Here is a 15,181-nt window from a genome sequence, read left to right on the forward strand (position 1 = left end):
CCCCCCCAAAGCCCCCAAAACTCTTTCCCCCCCCAACACCCCCCCAACCCCCCCCCAAAGACCCCATTTCCCCCTTTTATCCCCCCCATACCCCCCCAAAAACCCCAACCCCCCGTGCTCCCCAACCCCACCCTCTCCCCCTTAAAGACCCCAAAATCTGGGTGCCCCCCCCAAAACCCCCAACACCTGTGCGCCCCCCCAACCCCCCCCACCTCCCAAAGACCCCATTTCCCCCCCTTATCCCCCCCATACCCCCCAAAAACCCCAACCCCCCGTGCTCCCCAACCCCACCCCGCCCCTCCCTGGGGACCCCAAAATCTGGGTGCCCCCCCCAACCCCCCCACAGCCCCCAAAACCCGTGCGCCCCCCCCCAACCCCCCCCCACACCTCCCAAAGACCCCATTTCCCCCCCTTATCCCCCCCATACCCCCCAAAAAACCCCAACCCCCTGTGCTCCCCAACCCCACCCTCTCCCCCTTAAAGACCCCAAAACCTGGGTGACCCCCCCAACCCCCCCATAGCCCCCAAAACCCTTCCCCCCCCAACACCCCCCCAAACCCCCCCCAAAGACCCCATTTCCCCCCCTTATCCCCCCCATACCCCCCAAAAAACCCCAACCCCCTGTGCTCCCCAACCCCACCCTCTCCCCCTTAAAGACCCCAAAACCTGGGTGCCCCCCCCAACCCCCCCCATAGCCCCCAAACCCTTCCCCCCCCTCCAACCCCCCCCACCCCAAAGACCCCATTTCCCCCCCATATCCCCCCCATACCCCCCAAAAACCCCAACCCCCCGTGCTCCCCGACCCCACCCCGCTCCCCCCTGAAGACCCCAAAATCTGGGTGCCCCCCCTAAAACCCCCACCCTCCTGGAGACCCCAAAACCTGGGTGCCCCCCCAACCCCCCCCATAGCCCCCAAAATCCACGCGCCCCCCCAACCCCCCCCCCCAAAGACCCCATTTCCCCCCTTTTATCCCCCCATCCCCCCCAAAAACCCCAACCCCCCGTGCTCCCCGACCCCACCCCGCCCCTCCCTGGGGACCCCCGCCCCCCGGTGCCCCCCCCCGGTGCCCCCCCCCGCGCTCACCCCGTGATCTCCTCGGTCACCGTGTGCTCCACCTGCAGCCGCGAGTTGACCTCGATGAAGTAGTGCCCCCCAGCCCGGTCCACCAGGAACTCCACCGTCCCCGCGTTCTCGTAGCCCACCTGCGCGACCCCATAAGCGACTTGGGGACCCCCCCCCCCCCCCCCAAAAAAAAAAATCCCACAGGTCGATCCCATCCTCCCCCATCCCCGGGAGAACCCCCCCCCCAAACCACCCAGGATCCCAAAACCCCAAGGACCCCCCCCCAAACCACCCAGGATCCCAAAACCCCAAGGACCCCCCCCCAAACCACCCAGGATCCCAAAACCCCAAGGACCCCCCCCCCAAACCACCCAGGATCCCAAAACCCCAAGGACCCCCCCCCAAACCACCCAGGATCCCAAAACCCCAAGGACCCCCCCCCAAACCACCCAGGATCCCAAAACCCCAAGGACCCCCCCCCAAACCACCCAGGATCCCAAAACCCCAGGGACCCCCCCCCCCAAACCACCCAGGATCCCAAAACCCCAAGGACCCCCCCCCAAACCACCCAGGATCCCAAAACCCCAAGGACCCCCCCCCAAACCACCCAGGATCCCAAAACCCCAAGGACCCCCCCCCCAAACCACCCAGGATCCCAAAACCCCAGGGACCCCCCCCACTGGGGTCTCCCCCAGTGCCAGGGTCCCACGGAGCACCCCGATTCCTGAATCCCCCCCCCCAAATCCTAAACCCCCCCCGAAATCCTACACCCCCCCCAAATCCCGAATTCTTCCCCAAATTCTGAATCCCCCCCCAAATCCCACATCCCCCCCCATCCCCGAATCCCCCCCTCAACTCCTACCTCCCCCCCAAATCCCAAATCCCCCCCCAAATCCTACATCCCCCCCCATCCCCGAATCCCCCCTCAACTCCTACCTCCCCCCCAAATCCCAAATCCCCCCCCCCAAAAAAAAAACCCCCAAGACCCCCACTTCCGACCCCTTCCCCCCCAAACCCCCCCAGGACCCCCAATTCCAAACCCCCGAACCCCTCAACCCCTCTCTATGGGTGGGATGGACGCAGCCCCCCCTAATCCCCCCGGACCCCTGGACCCCCCCAGACCCCCCCAACCCCCCAAACCCCCCCAGACCCCCCCCGACCTCCCCAACCCCCCCGGACCCCCTCAGACCCCCCCAGAGCCCCCCAAACCCCCCCAGGACCCCCCAGGCGACACAGACAGCGTCCTCGACCAACCCCTCTCTACCGGTGGGATGGCCACAGCCCCCCCTTAATTCCCCGACCCCCTGGACCCCCCCCAACCCCCTGGACCCCCCCGGACCCCCAAACCCCCCCCCCGGACCCCCCCCGGACCCCCCCAGACCCCCAAAGCCCCCCCAGACCCCCCAGGCAACGCAGACAGCATCCTCGACCAACCCCTCTCTACCGGTGGGATGGCCGCAGCCCCCCCTAGTCCCCCCGGACCCCCCCAACCCCCCAAACCCCCCAGACCCCCCCCCGACCTCCCCAACCCCCCCGGACCCCCTCAGCCCCCCCCCCCCAGCCCCCCCCAGGACCCCCCAGGCAACACAGACAGCATCCTCGACCAACCCCTCTCTACCGGTGGGATGGCCGCAGCCCCCCTAATCCCCCCAAACCCCTGGCCCCCCCCGGCCCCCCCCAGCCCCCTGCCCCCCCCCCGACCCCCAACACCCCCCCCCTGACCCCCCCAGCCCCCTAACCCCCCCCCAGGACCCCCCCAGACCCCCCAAACCCCCCCAGGACCCCCCAGCAACACAGACAGCATCCTCGACCAACCCCTCTCTACCGGTGGGATGGACGCAGCCCCCCCTGCATCCCTGGACCCCCCCAGACCCCCCCAACCCCCTGGACCCCCCCCCAGACCCCCTCAGCCCCCCCCCCCCGGACCCCCCCAGACCCCTAACCCCCCCCCAGGACCCCCCCAGACCCCCCAAACCCCCCCAGACCCCCCCAGCAACGCAGACAGCATCCTCGACCAACCCCTCTCTATCAGTGGGATGGCCGCAGCCCCCCCCCAATTCCCCGGACCCTGGACCCCCCCAGCCCCCTGGCCCCCCCCGGGCCCCCCCCCCGGACCTGCCGGGCGATGCGGACGGCGTCGTCGGCCAGGCGGGCGCGGAGCTGGGGGGCGAGGCGGGCGGCGGGGGCGATCTCGACGACCTTCTGGTGGCGGCGCTGGATGGAGCAGTCGCGCTCGTAGAGGTGCACCACGTTCCCGTGCTGGTCCCCTGGGGGGGGGGGCAAATAAAAAAAATTGGGGGGGGGGGGGGGGGGCGGTCAGCATCCAGGAACCGGTCCCCGTAACACCCCCCCACCACCCCAAGCTGGACTGTTTCGGCCCCCCCCCCCAGTACCCAGGGGGTCAGCACCGAGGGAGGAGGGGGCCCACGCGCCCCGTAAAGCCCCCATGGCCCCCCCCCACAGCCCCCCCGTAAACCCCCATGGCCCCCCCCCCATAGCCCCCCCATAACCCCCCCATGGCCCCTCCCCACCTCACAACCCCACCCCCTGTGCCCCCCCCCCAACCCCATAAACCCCCATGCCCCCCCCCAACCCCCCCCATAACCCCCCAGCCCCCCCCCCAACCACCCCATAACCCCCCCAGGCCCCCCCCATAACCCCCCAGCCCCCCCCCATAACCCCCAGGCCCCCCCACCCTTGCCCCTGCGCCCCCCCCCCCCCCCAGACTTTTCGCCCCCCCCCCCCGCCCCCCCCAGCACCCAGGGGGCTCAGCACTGAGGGCTGAGGGTCCCGTGCCCCCCCCCGGACCCCCCCCTACACGCAGGGGGTCAGCACCGAGGGATGAGGGGTCCCATGCACCCCATAACCCCACCCAGCCCCCCCATAACCCCCCCATAACCCCCCAAGCCCCCCCCAACCCCCCCATAACCCCCCCAGGTCCCCCCCAATCACCCCATAACCCCCCAGACCCCCCCCATAACCCCCCAAGCCCCCCCCCAACCACCCCATAACCCCCCCAGGCCCCCCCCCCCCCCCCCATAACCCCCCAGGCCCCCCACCCTTGCCCCTGCGCCCCCCCACCCCGGACTTTTCGCCCCCCCCCCCCGCCCCCCCGAGCACCCAGGGGGCTCAGCACCGAGGGTGAGGGTCCTGTGCCCCCCCCAACCCAAAAAACCCCCATGGCCCCCCCCATAACCCCCTCATAAACCCCCATGGCCCCCCCATAACCCCCCCAGGCCCCCCCCATAACCCCATAACCCCCCAAGCCCCCCCCCAAGCCCCCCATAACCCCCCCAAGCCCCCCACCCTTGCCCCTGTGCCCCCCCACCCCAGACTTTTTTGCCCCCCCCCCAGCACCCAGGGGGCTCAGCACCGAGGGCTGAGGGTCCCGTGCCCCCCCCCGTGCCCCCCCCCCCCCCGTACCCAGGATCTGGACCTCGATGTGGCGGGGGCGCTCGATCAGCTTCTCCACGAAGAGCGCCCCGTCCCCGAAGGCCGCCAGGGCTTCCGACGAGGCGCGGGTGAAGCTCTCCTCCAGCTCCTGCGCCCAACGGCACCCATGGGTGCCCCCCCCCGCCGAGGGTGGGGGGGGGGCGCCCCCCCCAAAATCCCCTCCCCACCCCGGGGTGCTTCGGTGCCCCCAGCCACCAACCAACCGGGTGCCCCCCTGGACACTCGGGTGCCCCCCCCCTGACACTTGGGTGCCCCCCTGGATATTTGGGTGCCCCCCCCCTTGGGTGTCACCCCTGGGTGCCCCCCCTCTAAGGTTTGGGGCCACCTGGGTGCCGCCCCCCCCACACACACCTGGGTCCCTCCTGGACACTTGGGTGCCCCCCCCCAGACACTTGGGTGCCCCCCCCCCTGGATATTTGGGTGCCCCCCCCCCAGGTGTCACCCCTGGGTGCCCCCCCCCCCAAGGTTTGGGGCCACCTGGGTGCCCCCCCACCCACCTGGGTCCCTCCTGGATACCTGGGTGCCCCCCCCCCAGACACTTGGGTGCCACCTGGATATTTGGGTGCCCCCCACCTTGGGTGTCACCCCTGGGTGCCCCCCCCCCCCCCCCCCAAGGTTTGGGGCCACCTGGGAGCCCCCCCCCCCCCCAACCAGGCCCCCCCCCCAGACACCCCCCCAGCCACCTGGGTGCCCCCCACCCACCCACTCAGGTCCCTCCTGGACATCTGGTGCCCCCCCCCCCCCCCCCCCCCCCCAGCCACCTGGGTGCCCCCCCCATTAAGGTCCCCCCCCATTAAGGTCCCCCCCCATCAAGGTGTCCCCCTCCCCAGCCACCTGGTTGCCCCCCCCATTAAGGCCCCCCCCCAGCCACCTGGGTGCCCCCCACCCACTTGGGTGCCCCCCCCCCCCCAAGGACTTCATGCCCCCCCCCCCCCCCCCCACCCCCCCGAATCCCCTCCCTACACCAGGACCACAGGAGGGGGGGGGGGGGGGTCCCGGAGGTGTCCCCATGGGGTGGGGGGGGGGGTTATGGGTGGGGGGGGGTACCTCAGGGGCGCGGACGACGCGCATGCCGCGCCCCCCCCCGCCGTGGGCGGCCTTGAAGATGACGGGGAAGCCCACCCGGAGGGCGAAGTCCCGAGCCTCGGCCAGATCCGCCACCGGCGCCGCCGTCCCCGGGACCACCGGCACCCCTGGGTGCCCCCGGTCAGCGCGGCCGCGACGGGACACGGTCTGTGTCCCCCCCCCCCTAAAAATCCCCCCCCCCCACCCCCCCCCCAGCCCCCCCAAACCCCTCCAATAGCTCCAAACCCTTCCCATGTCCTTGCAGCCCCCCTTACCCCCCCCCATAACCCCCCCCATACCCCCCCCATAACCCCCCCATAACCCCCTTAACCCCCCATAACCCCCTTACCCCCCCATAACCCTTTAATCCCCCCATAACCCCCCCATAACCCCCCCATAACCCCCTTACCCCCCCCATAACCCCCCCATAACCCCCTTACCCCCCCATAACCCCCCCATAACCCCCTTACCCCCCCCCATAACCCTTTAACCCCCCCATAACCCTTTAACCCCCCCATAACCCCCCCCATAACACCCTTAACCCCCCCCCAACCCCCTCAACCCCCCCCATAACACCCTTAACCCCCCAAGCCCCCCCCCCCGACCCCATAACTCTCCCCATAACCACCTCAGGACCCCCATAATCTCCCCCCAAACCCCCCTTTCCCCCCCCCGAGTCCTTCCCATCCTCCTCATAACCCCCCCCAAGCCCTAAAGAACCCCGTAACCACCCCATAAGCCCCCACAGCCCCTCCCATAACCCCATAACCACCCCATAACCCCCCCAGACCCCCCATAACCCCACGTAGCGCCCCCCCATAACCCCATAAACCCCCATGCCCCACCCTGTAACCCCATAACCCCCAATTCTCCCCCCCCCATAACCCCCCAAGCCCCCCCCAAACACCCCATAACCCCCCCAGGCCCCCCCATAACCCCACATAGCGCCCCCCCATAACCCCATAAACCCCCAAAAACCCCCATGCCCCGCCCCGTAACCCCATAACCCCCAATTCTCCCCCCCCCAATAACCCCCCAAGCCCCCCCCAACCACCCCATAGCCCCCCCAGGCCCCCCCATAACACCATAAACCCCCATGCCCCCCCCCATAACCCCATGCAGCCCCCCCCATAACCCCCACGACCCCCCCCCATAACCCCATAACCCCCATGCCACACCCCGTAACCCCATGCAGCCCCCCCCATAACCCCCACGCCCCCCCCATAACCCCATAACCCCCCATTCTCCCCCCCCCATAACCCCATAACCTCCATAAACCCCCATGCCCCACCCCGCAACCCCATGCAGCCCCCCCATAACCCCATAACCCCCCCCCATAACCCCATCACCCTCCATTCTCCCCCCCATAACCCCCCATTCTCCCCCCCCAACCACCCCATAACCCCCCCATGCCCCCCCATAACCCCACGTAGCGCCCCCCCATAACCCCATAAACCCCCATGCCCCGTCCCGTAACCCCATAACCCCCCCATTCTCCCCCCCCCATAACCCCATAACCCCCCCGGCCCCCCCCCCGGGCCCCCACCGGCGGCGACGGCGATGCCCCTCGCCTCCACTTTGTCGCCCATCTTGCGGACCACGTCCGGGGGGGGCCCCACGAAGCGCACCCCCCCGCGTCCACACAGGCCTGGGCGAAGTCGGCGCGCTCCGACAGGAACCCGTAGCCGGGGTGGATGGCGTCCACCCCGTTCTCCTGGGGGGGGGGGGGGGGGGACACGGCGTCAGACCCCCCCCGAACCCCCAGTGTCCCCCACCAACCCCAATGTCCCCCCCCAACCCCCAATGTCCACCCCCCCAAACCCCCAATGTCCCCCCCAACCCCAATGTCCCCCCCAAACCCCCAACGTCCCCCCCCAATCCCAACGTCCCCCCCAACCCCATTTTCCCCCCCCAAACCCCATTTTCCCCCCCCAAACCCCAATGTCCCCCCCAACCCCAATGTCCCCCCCAAACCCCAAATGTCCCCCCCAAACCCCAACGTCCCCCACCAACCCCAATGTCCCCCCCCAAACCCCAATGACCCCCCCAAACCCCCAATGTCCCCCCCAACCCCATTTTCCCCCCCCAAACCCCAATGTCCCCCCCAACCCCAATGCCCCCCCCGAACCCCAATGTCCCCCCCGAACCCCAACGTCCACCCCCCCAAACCCCAATGTCCCCCCCAACCCCATTTTCCCCCCCCAAACCCCAATGTCCCCCCCAACCCCAATGTCCCCCCCCGAACCCCAATGTCCCCCCCGAACCCCAACGTCCACCCCCCCAAACCCCCAATGTCCCCCCCAACCCCATTTTCCCCCCCAAACCCCAATGTCCCCCCCAACCCCAATGTCCCCCCCGAACCCCAACGTCCACCCCCCAAACCCCAATGTCCCCCCCAACCCCAACGTCCCCCCCAACCCCAACGTCCCCCCCAAACCCCAACGTCCCCCCCAACCCCAACGTCCCCCCCAACCCCAACGTCCCCCCCCAACCCCAACGTCCCCCCGAACCCCAATGTCCCCCCAACCCCAATGTCCCCCCCAAACCCCAATGTGCCCCCCAACCCCAACGTCCCCCCAAACCCCAATGTCCCCCCATAGGGATCCCATTGCTCCCCCCCCCCAAGGGACCCAGCCACCTGGGACCCCCCATCCCATACCCCCCCAGCCCCAAGTAGCCCCCCCAGCCCCAAATGTCCCCCTATAGGGGGACACAGCCACTTGGGACCCCCACCCTGTCCCCCCCCACCCCAGGTGCCCCCCCCCCCAGCCCTGTCATTCCCCCCCCAATCCCAAGTGCCCCCCCAACCCAAACGTCCCCCTATAGGGGGATGCAGCCACTTGGGACCCCCCACCCCATAACCCCCAGGCCCCAGGTGCCCCCCAGCCCCAGGTGCCCCCCCAGTTCCCCCCAACCCAAATGTCCCCCTATAGGGGGATGCAGCCACTTGGGACCCCCCACCCCATACCCCCCTGGCCCCAGTTACCCCTCCCTTGGCCCCAGGTGCCCCCCGGCCCTGTCATCCCCCCCATCCCAAATGTCCCTCTCCAACCCAAATGTCCCCCCAATCCCAAGTGCCCCCCCCAACCCAAACGTCCCCCTATAGGGGATGCAGCCACTTGGGACCCCCACCCCATACCCCCCAGGCCCCAGGTGCCCCCCCAGCCCCAGGTGCCCCCCAGCCCTGTCATCCCCCCCATCCCAAATGTCCCTCTCCAACCCAAATGTCCCCCCCAATCCCAAGTGCCCCCCCCAACCCAAACGTCCCCCTATAGGGGATGCAGCCACTTGGGAGCCCCCACCCCATACCCCCCTGGCCCCAGGTGCCCCCCCAACCCCAGGTGCCCCCCCCAAACCCCAGGTGCCCCCCCCCACCCCCAGGTGCCCCCCCCCCCAAATGTCTCCCCTAGCCCCAAATGCCCCCTATAGGGGATGCAGCCACTTGGGATCCCCCAACCCCATACCGCCCCGGCCCCAGGTGCCCCCCCGGCCCCAGGTACCCCCCCCATCCCAGGTGCCCCCCCCCCCAAATGTCTCCCGTAGCCCCAAATGTCCCCTATAGGGGGACACAGCCACTTGGGAGCCCCCACCCTGTCCCCTCCCGTCCCCATGTGCTCCCCCCACCCCATGTGCCCCCCCCGGCCCCAGGTGCCCCCCCCAACCCCAGGTGCCCCCCCCAGCCCCATGTGCCCCCCCACCCCAAATGTCCCTCTCCAACCCAAATGCCCCCTATAGGGAGACGCAGCCATTTGGGACCCCCCACCCCATACCCCCCTGGCCCCAGGTGCCCCCCCCAACCCCAGGTGCCCCCCGGCCCCAGGTGCCCCCCCGGCCCGGTGCCCACCCTGGCCACGCGGATGATGTCGGGGACGTGCAGGTAGGCCTGCACGGGGGCAGGCCGCGGCCCACCAGGTAGGCCTCGTCCGCCTTCTGCCGGTGCATCTGCCCCGTGTCCTGCTCCGAGTACACGGCCACCGTGCGGATCCCCAGCTCCGTGCACGCCCGGAACACCCGGATGGCGATCTCGCCTGGGGGGGGGGACACGGGGACGGCTTGGGGGCACCCCACCAGGGATGGGGACACGGGGATGGGGACATGGGGACGGGGACATGGGGATGGGGAGGGCTTGGGGGCACAGGGACGGGGACATGGGGACGGGGACACGGGGACGGGGAGGGCTTGGGGACACAGGGACAGGGACATGGGGACGGGGACACGAGGACAGGGACACAGGGATGGGGAGGGCTTGGGGGCACGGGGATGGGGACATGGGGATGGGGAGAGCTTGGGGGCATGGGGATGGGGACATGGGGATGGGGACACGGGGACGGGGACACGGGGAGGGGGACGCCCCACCTGGGATGGGGACAGCTTGGGGGCACGGGGATGGGGACATGGGGATGGGGAGGGCTTGGGGACACCGTGTCTGGGATGGGGATGTGGGGATGGGGACACCCCACCTGGGATGGGGACAGCTTGGGGACACCCCACTTGGGATGGGGACGTGGGGATGGGGAGGGCTTGGGGACACCGTGTCGGGGATGGGGACATGGGGACGGGGACATGGGGATGGGGAGGGCTTGGGGGCACAGGGATGGGGACACGGGGATGGGGACACGGGGATGGGGACACGGGGATGGGGAGGGCTTGGGGGCACAGGGATAGGGACATGGGGACAGGGAGGGCTTGGGGACACGGGGATGGGGACACGGGGATGGGGAGGGCTTGGGGACATGGGGACAGGGACATGGGGATGGGGAGGGCTTGGGGACACAGGGACGGGGACACCGGGATGGGGAGGGCTTGGGGGCATGGGGATGGGGACGTGGGGATGGGGAGGGCTTGGGGACACCCCACCAGGGATGGGGACATGGGGATGGGGACACGGGGATGGGGTGGGCTTGGGGGCACCCCACCAGGGATGGGGACATGGGGATGGGGGTGGGCTTGGGGACACGGGGATGGCGACGTGGGGATGGGGAGGGCTTGGGGACATGGGGACGGGGACGTGGGGATGGGGTGGGCTTGGGGGACACAACGATGGGGATGTGGGGATGGGGACACGGGGATGGGGAGGGCTTGGGGGCATGGGGACGGGGACGGGGATGGGGACATGGGGATGGGGAGGGCTTGGGGACACAGGGACGGGGACACAGGGATGGGGACATGGGGATGGGGAGGGCTTGGGGGCACGGGGACGGGGACACAGGGATGGGGAGGGCTTGGGGGCATGGGGATGGGGACGTGGGGATGGGGAGGGCTTGGGGACACCCCACCAGGGATGGGGACACGGGGATGGGGTGGGCTTGGGGGCACCCCACCAGGGATGGGGACATGGGGATGGGGTGGGCTTGGGGACACGGGGATGGCGACGTGGGGATGGGGAGGGCTTGGGGACATGGGGACGGGGACGTGGGGATGGGGTGGGCTTGGGGACACAACGATGGGGATGTGGGGATGGGGACACGGGGATGGGGAGGGCTTGGGGGCATGGGGACGGGGACGTGGGGATGGGGACATGGGGATGGGGAGGGCTTGGGGACACAGGGACGGGGACACAGGGATGGGGACACGGGGATGGGGAGGGCTTGGGGGCACAGGGACGGGGACACAGGGATGGGGAGGGCTTGGGGGCATGGGGATGGGGACGTGGGGATGGGGAGGGCTTGGGGACACCCCACCAGGGATGGGGACATGGGGATGGGGTGGGCTTGGGGGCACGGGGATGGGGACATGGGGACGGGGAGGGCTTGGGGACATGGGGATGGGGACATGGGGATGGGGACACGGGGATGGGGTGGGCTTGGGGGCACCCCACCAGGGATGGGGACATGGGGATGGGGTGGGCTTGGGGGCACGGGGATGGCGACGTGGGGATGGGGAGGGCTTGGGGACATGGGGACGGGGACGTGGGGATGGGGAGGGCTTGGGGACACAGGGAGGGCTTAGGGACACCCCACCAGGGATGGGGACAGCTTGGGGGCACGGGGATGGGGACATGGGGATGGGGAGGGCTTGGGGACACCGTGTCTGGGATGGGGATGTGGGGATGGGGACACCCCACCTGGGATGGGGACAGCTTGGGGACACCCCACTTGGGATGGGGACATGGGAATGGGGAGGGCTTGGGGACACCCCACCAGGGATGGGGACACGGGGATGGGGACATCCTGCCTGGGATGGGGACAGCTTGGGGACATGGGAATGGGGACATGGGGACGGGGACACCCCGCCTGGGGGGTACAGGGGGATGGGGACAACCTGGGGATGCCCAACGTGGGGACTTGGGGACACCGGGAAGGGGACACCCCATTAGGGCTGGGGCCACGGGGACAGCCTGGGGAAGCCCCCACCTGGGGACACGGGGACAACAGGGACCCCCAGGGGACACGGGAAGACCCTGAGGGACAAAGCGGGGATGGAAGGGGGCAAAGGGGGGACCCAGGGGACATGGGGGGACCCCAGGGGACAGAAGGGGACCCCAGGAGGACATAAGGGGGACATAAGGGACAAAGGGGGCACCCAAGGGACATAAGGGGACCCCAGGGGACGGACATAAGGGACAAAGGGGGGACCCAAGGATATGGGGGACCCCGGGGGGGCGAAGGGGACCCCAGGGGACACAGGGGGACCCCAGGGGACATAAGGGGGATGGAAGGGACAAAGGGGGGACCCCAGGGGACATAAGGGGGATATAAGGGACAAAGGGGGGACCCAAGGGATATGGGGGACCCCAGGGGATGGAAGGGGACCCTAGGGGACACAGGGGGACCCCAGGAGGACATAAAGGGGACGGAAGGGACAAAGGGGGGCACCCAAGGGACATAAGGGGACCTCGGGGGGAGAAGGGGGACCCCAGGGGACACAGGGTGACCCCAGGGGACATAAGGGGGATGGAAGGAACAAAGGGGGGACCCAAGGGACGCAAGGGGGACATAAGGGACAAAGGGGGGACCCAAGGGACATAAGGGGACCCCAGGGGACATAAGGGACAAAGGGGGGACCCAAGGGATAAGGGGGACCCCAGGGGGTGGAAGGGGACCCCAGGGGACACAGGGGGACCCCAGGGGACATAAGGGGGACATAAGGGACAAAGGAGGGGACCCAAGGGATAAGGGGGACCCCGGGGGGGGAAGGGGACCCCAGGGGACACAGGGGGACCCCAGGGGACATAAGGGGGACGGAAGGGACAAAGAGGGGGACCCAAGGGATAAGGGGGACCCCGGGGGATGGAAGGGGACCCCAGGGGACACAGGGGGACCCCAGGGGACGCCACTCACCCCGGTTGGCCACCAGGACCTTGCGGATGGGCTGGCAGCTGACGGAGCGGGCGGCCCCGGGGGCCCCGCATCAACCGGAGCCGCCAAGCCCCCAGGAGGGCCCGGCCCCCGCGGGGGACGCACAGCTGCAACATCTGGGGGGGGTGGGGGGACAGACACACAGAAACGGGGGGGACACACGGAAACGGGGGGGGGACACAGGGAAATGGGACACACACACACGGATCGGGGGTGAGCACAACCCCGTACGAGCCAGCGGAGAATCCCCCGCCGCCAGGCACCCACCTTTGCCCCAGTGCCCCTGCCCCCAACGAGTCCGGCCCTATATGGGCCGGCGGGGTCGCGCCCCCCCCCCAACCCCCTCCCTCTTCCCAGAAGGGAGCCGGGCGCCCACCTTTCCCCCAGTGACCCCTGCCCCAAAACGTGCCCAACCCCTATAGGAGCCACCAGAGAATCTCGCCCCCCCCCTCCTCCATTCCCAGAAGGGGCCCAGGTGCCCTCTGACCCACCCCTCCCCCCCCCCCCAAAAAACAAGCACAACCCTATACGAGCCAGTGGAGAATCTCCCCCCCATGGGAAGGGGCTTCGGTGCCCCCCAAAGCCCTCTGACCCCCCCCCCCCCTTAAAAAAGCACAACCCTGTACGAGCCAGCAGAGAATCCCATCCTCCCGCTGAAAGGGGGCTCAGTGCCCCTCTGACCCCCCCCAAACAAGCACAACCCCAATACGAGCCAGCGGAGAATCCCCTCCTGCAATGGGAAGGGGGCTCTGTGCCCCCCAGTGGCCTCTGACCCCCCCAAAACAAGCACAACCTCAATACGAGACCATGGAGAATCCCCCCCCCCCGGTCCCCCACCTCCCCACCCCCGTGCACAACCCCAATACGAGACACCAGAGAATCTCTCACCCCCCCCCCCCCCCATTCATAAAAGGGGCCCCCGGTGCCCCCCCCAAGAGGAGCACAACCCTATACGAGACCCTGGAGAATCCCTCCCCCCGCCCCCCCCACTCCCCCATGCACAACCCCAATACGAGACACCAGAGAATCTCCCCCCCGCCCCCCAACCTCCATTCATAAAAGGGGGCCCCGGTGCCCCCCCCACGCCCCCCCCCCCGAGAAGCACAACCCTATACGAGACCCTGGAGAATCCCCCCCCCATGCACAACCCCAATACGAGACACCAGAGAATCCCCACCCCCACCCCTTCAGCCCCCCCCCTCCCCCCCGCGGCCAATTAGCGCCGGCCTGGATTAATTAGCAGGCGGCGTGCGGAGGCTGATTAATGAGGCTGGGGAGGGGAACGGGGGGGGCGCGCCCAGGGCACACGCGTGTGAACGCGCCCACGGCTCTTGCACGAGGCCCCCCCCCCTTGCACAAGCACCCCCCCTTTGCACGAGCACCCCCATTGCACAAGCCCCCTTGCACGAGCCCCCCCTTGCACGAGCACCCCCTTGCACACGTGTGCCTTGCACGAGCACCCCCCTTGCACGAGGCCCCCCTTGCACGAGGACCCCCTTGCACATGTGTGCCTTGCACGAGCACCCCCTTGCACGAGCCCCTCTCCTCCTCGAGCCCCCCTTGCACAAGCTCCCCGCTTCCACGAGCCCTTCCTTGCACGAGCGCCTCTTGCACAAGCATCTCCCTTGCACGAGCACCTCTTGCGCAAGCACCTCTCTTGCACTAGCACCTCTTGCACGAGCCCCCCCTTGCACAAGCACTCCTCGAGCCCCCCTTGCACAAGCTCCCTGCTTCCACAAACCCCCCTTTGCACAAGCACCTTTCTTGCACGAGCAACTTGCACGAGCACCCCTTGCACGAGCACCTCCCTTGCACGAGCACCCCTTTGTATGAGCACCTCCCTTGCACAAGCACCTCTTGCACAAGCACCTCTTGCACGAGCTCCTTCCTTGCACGAGCTCCTTCCTTGCACAAGCACCTCTTGCACAAGCACCTCTTGCACGAGCTCCTTCCTTGCACGAGCTCCTTCCTTGCACGAGCGCCTCTCCTCCCGCCCTCGCACGTGCCCCCGCCCCCCCCCCGGCCCCGGGTGAATCATTGACCCCCGGGGAGGGCAAAGTCCGGGCCCACGCGGCACTGCCCCCGCAGGGCCCATACGGCCCCATATGGCCCCTATAGCCCCGTATGGCCCCATACGGCCCCTATAGCCCCATACGGCCCCTATAGCCCCGTATGGCTCCTATAGCCCCGTACCGCCCCTATAGCCCTGTACGGCCCCATACAGCCCCTATAGCCCCATACGGCCCCTGTAGCCCCATACGGCCCGTGTAGCCCCATACGGCCTCTATAGCCCCCTACGGCC

The 15,181-nt window shown here is 69.4% G+C and overlaps 1 protein-coding gene across 1 annotated transcript in view; it reads right to left on the minus strand.

Annotated features, from left to right (window-relative positions):
• LOC136789272 (pyruvate carboxylase, mitochondrial-like) overlaps positions 1-12,995 on the minus strand; it is a 35,224-nt gene extending 22,229 nt beyond the window's left edge. The window contains 10 exon segments of the mRNA XM_066989308.1: positions 1,085-1,203; positions 3,179-3,330; positions 4,487-4,604; positions 5,564-5,709; positions 7,128-7,212; positions 7,215-7,295; positions 9,426-9,469; positions 9,472-9,609; positions 12,862-12,926; positions 12,928-12,995. Coding sequence (XP_066845409.1) covers positions 1,085-1,203; positions 3,179-3,330; positions 4,487-4,604; positions 5,564-5,709; positions 7,128-7,212; positions 7,215-7,295; positions 9,426-9,469; positions 9,472-9,609; positions 12,862-12,926; positions 12,928-12,995 — 1,016 coding nt within the window.
• Between the last annotated feature and the right edge of the window lie 2,186 nt (positions 12,996-15,181).

Source organism: Anser cygnoides, unplaced genomic scaffold, assembly GCF_040182565.1.
Source record: "Anser cygnoides isolate HZ-2024a breed goose unplaced genomic scaffold, Taihu_goose_T2T_genome scaffold_43_1, whole genome shotgun sequence".
Classification (NCBI taxonomy): domain Eukaryota; kingdom Metazoa; phylum Chordata; class Aves; order Anseriformes; family Anatidae; genus Anser; species Anser cygnoides.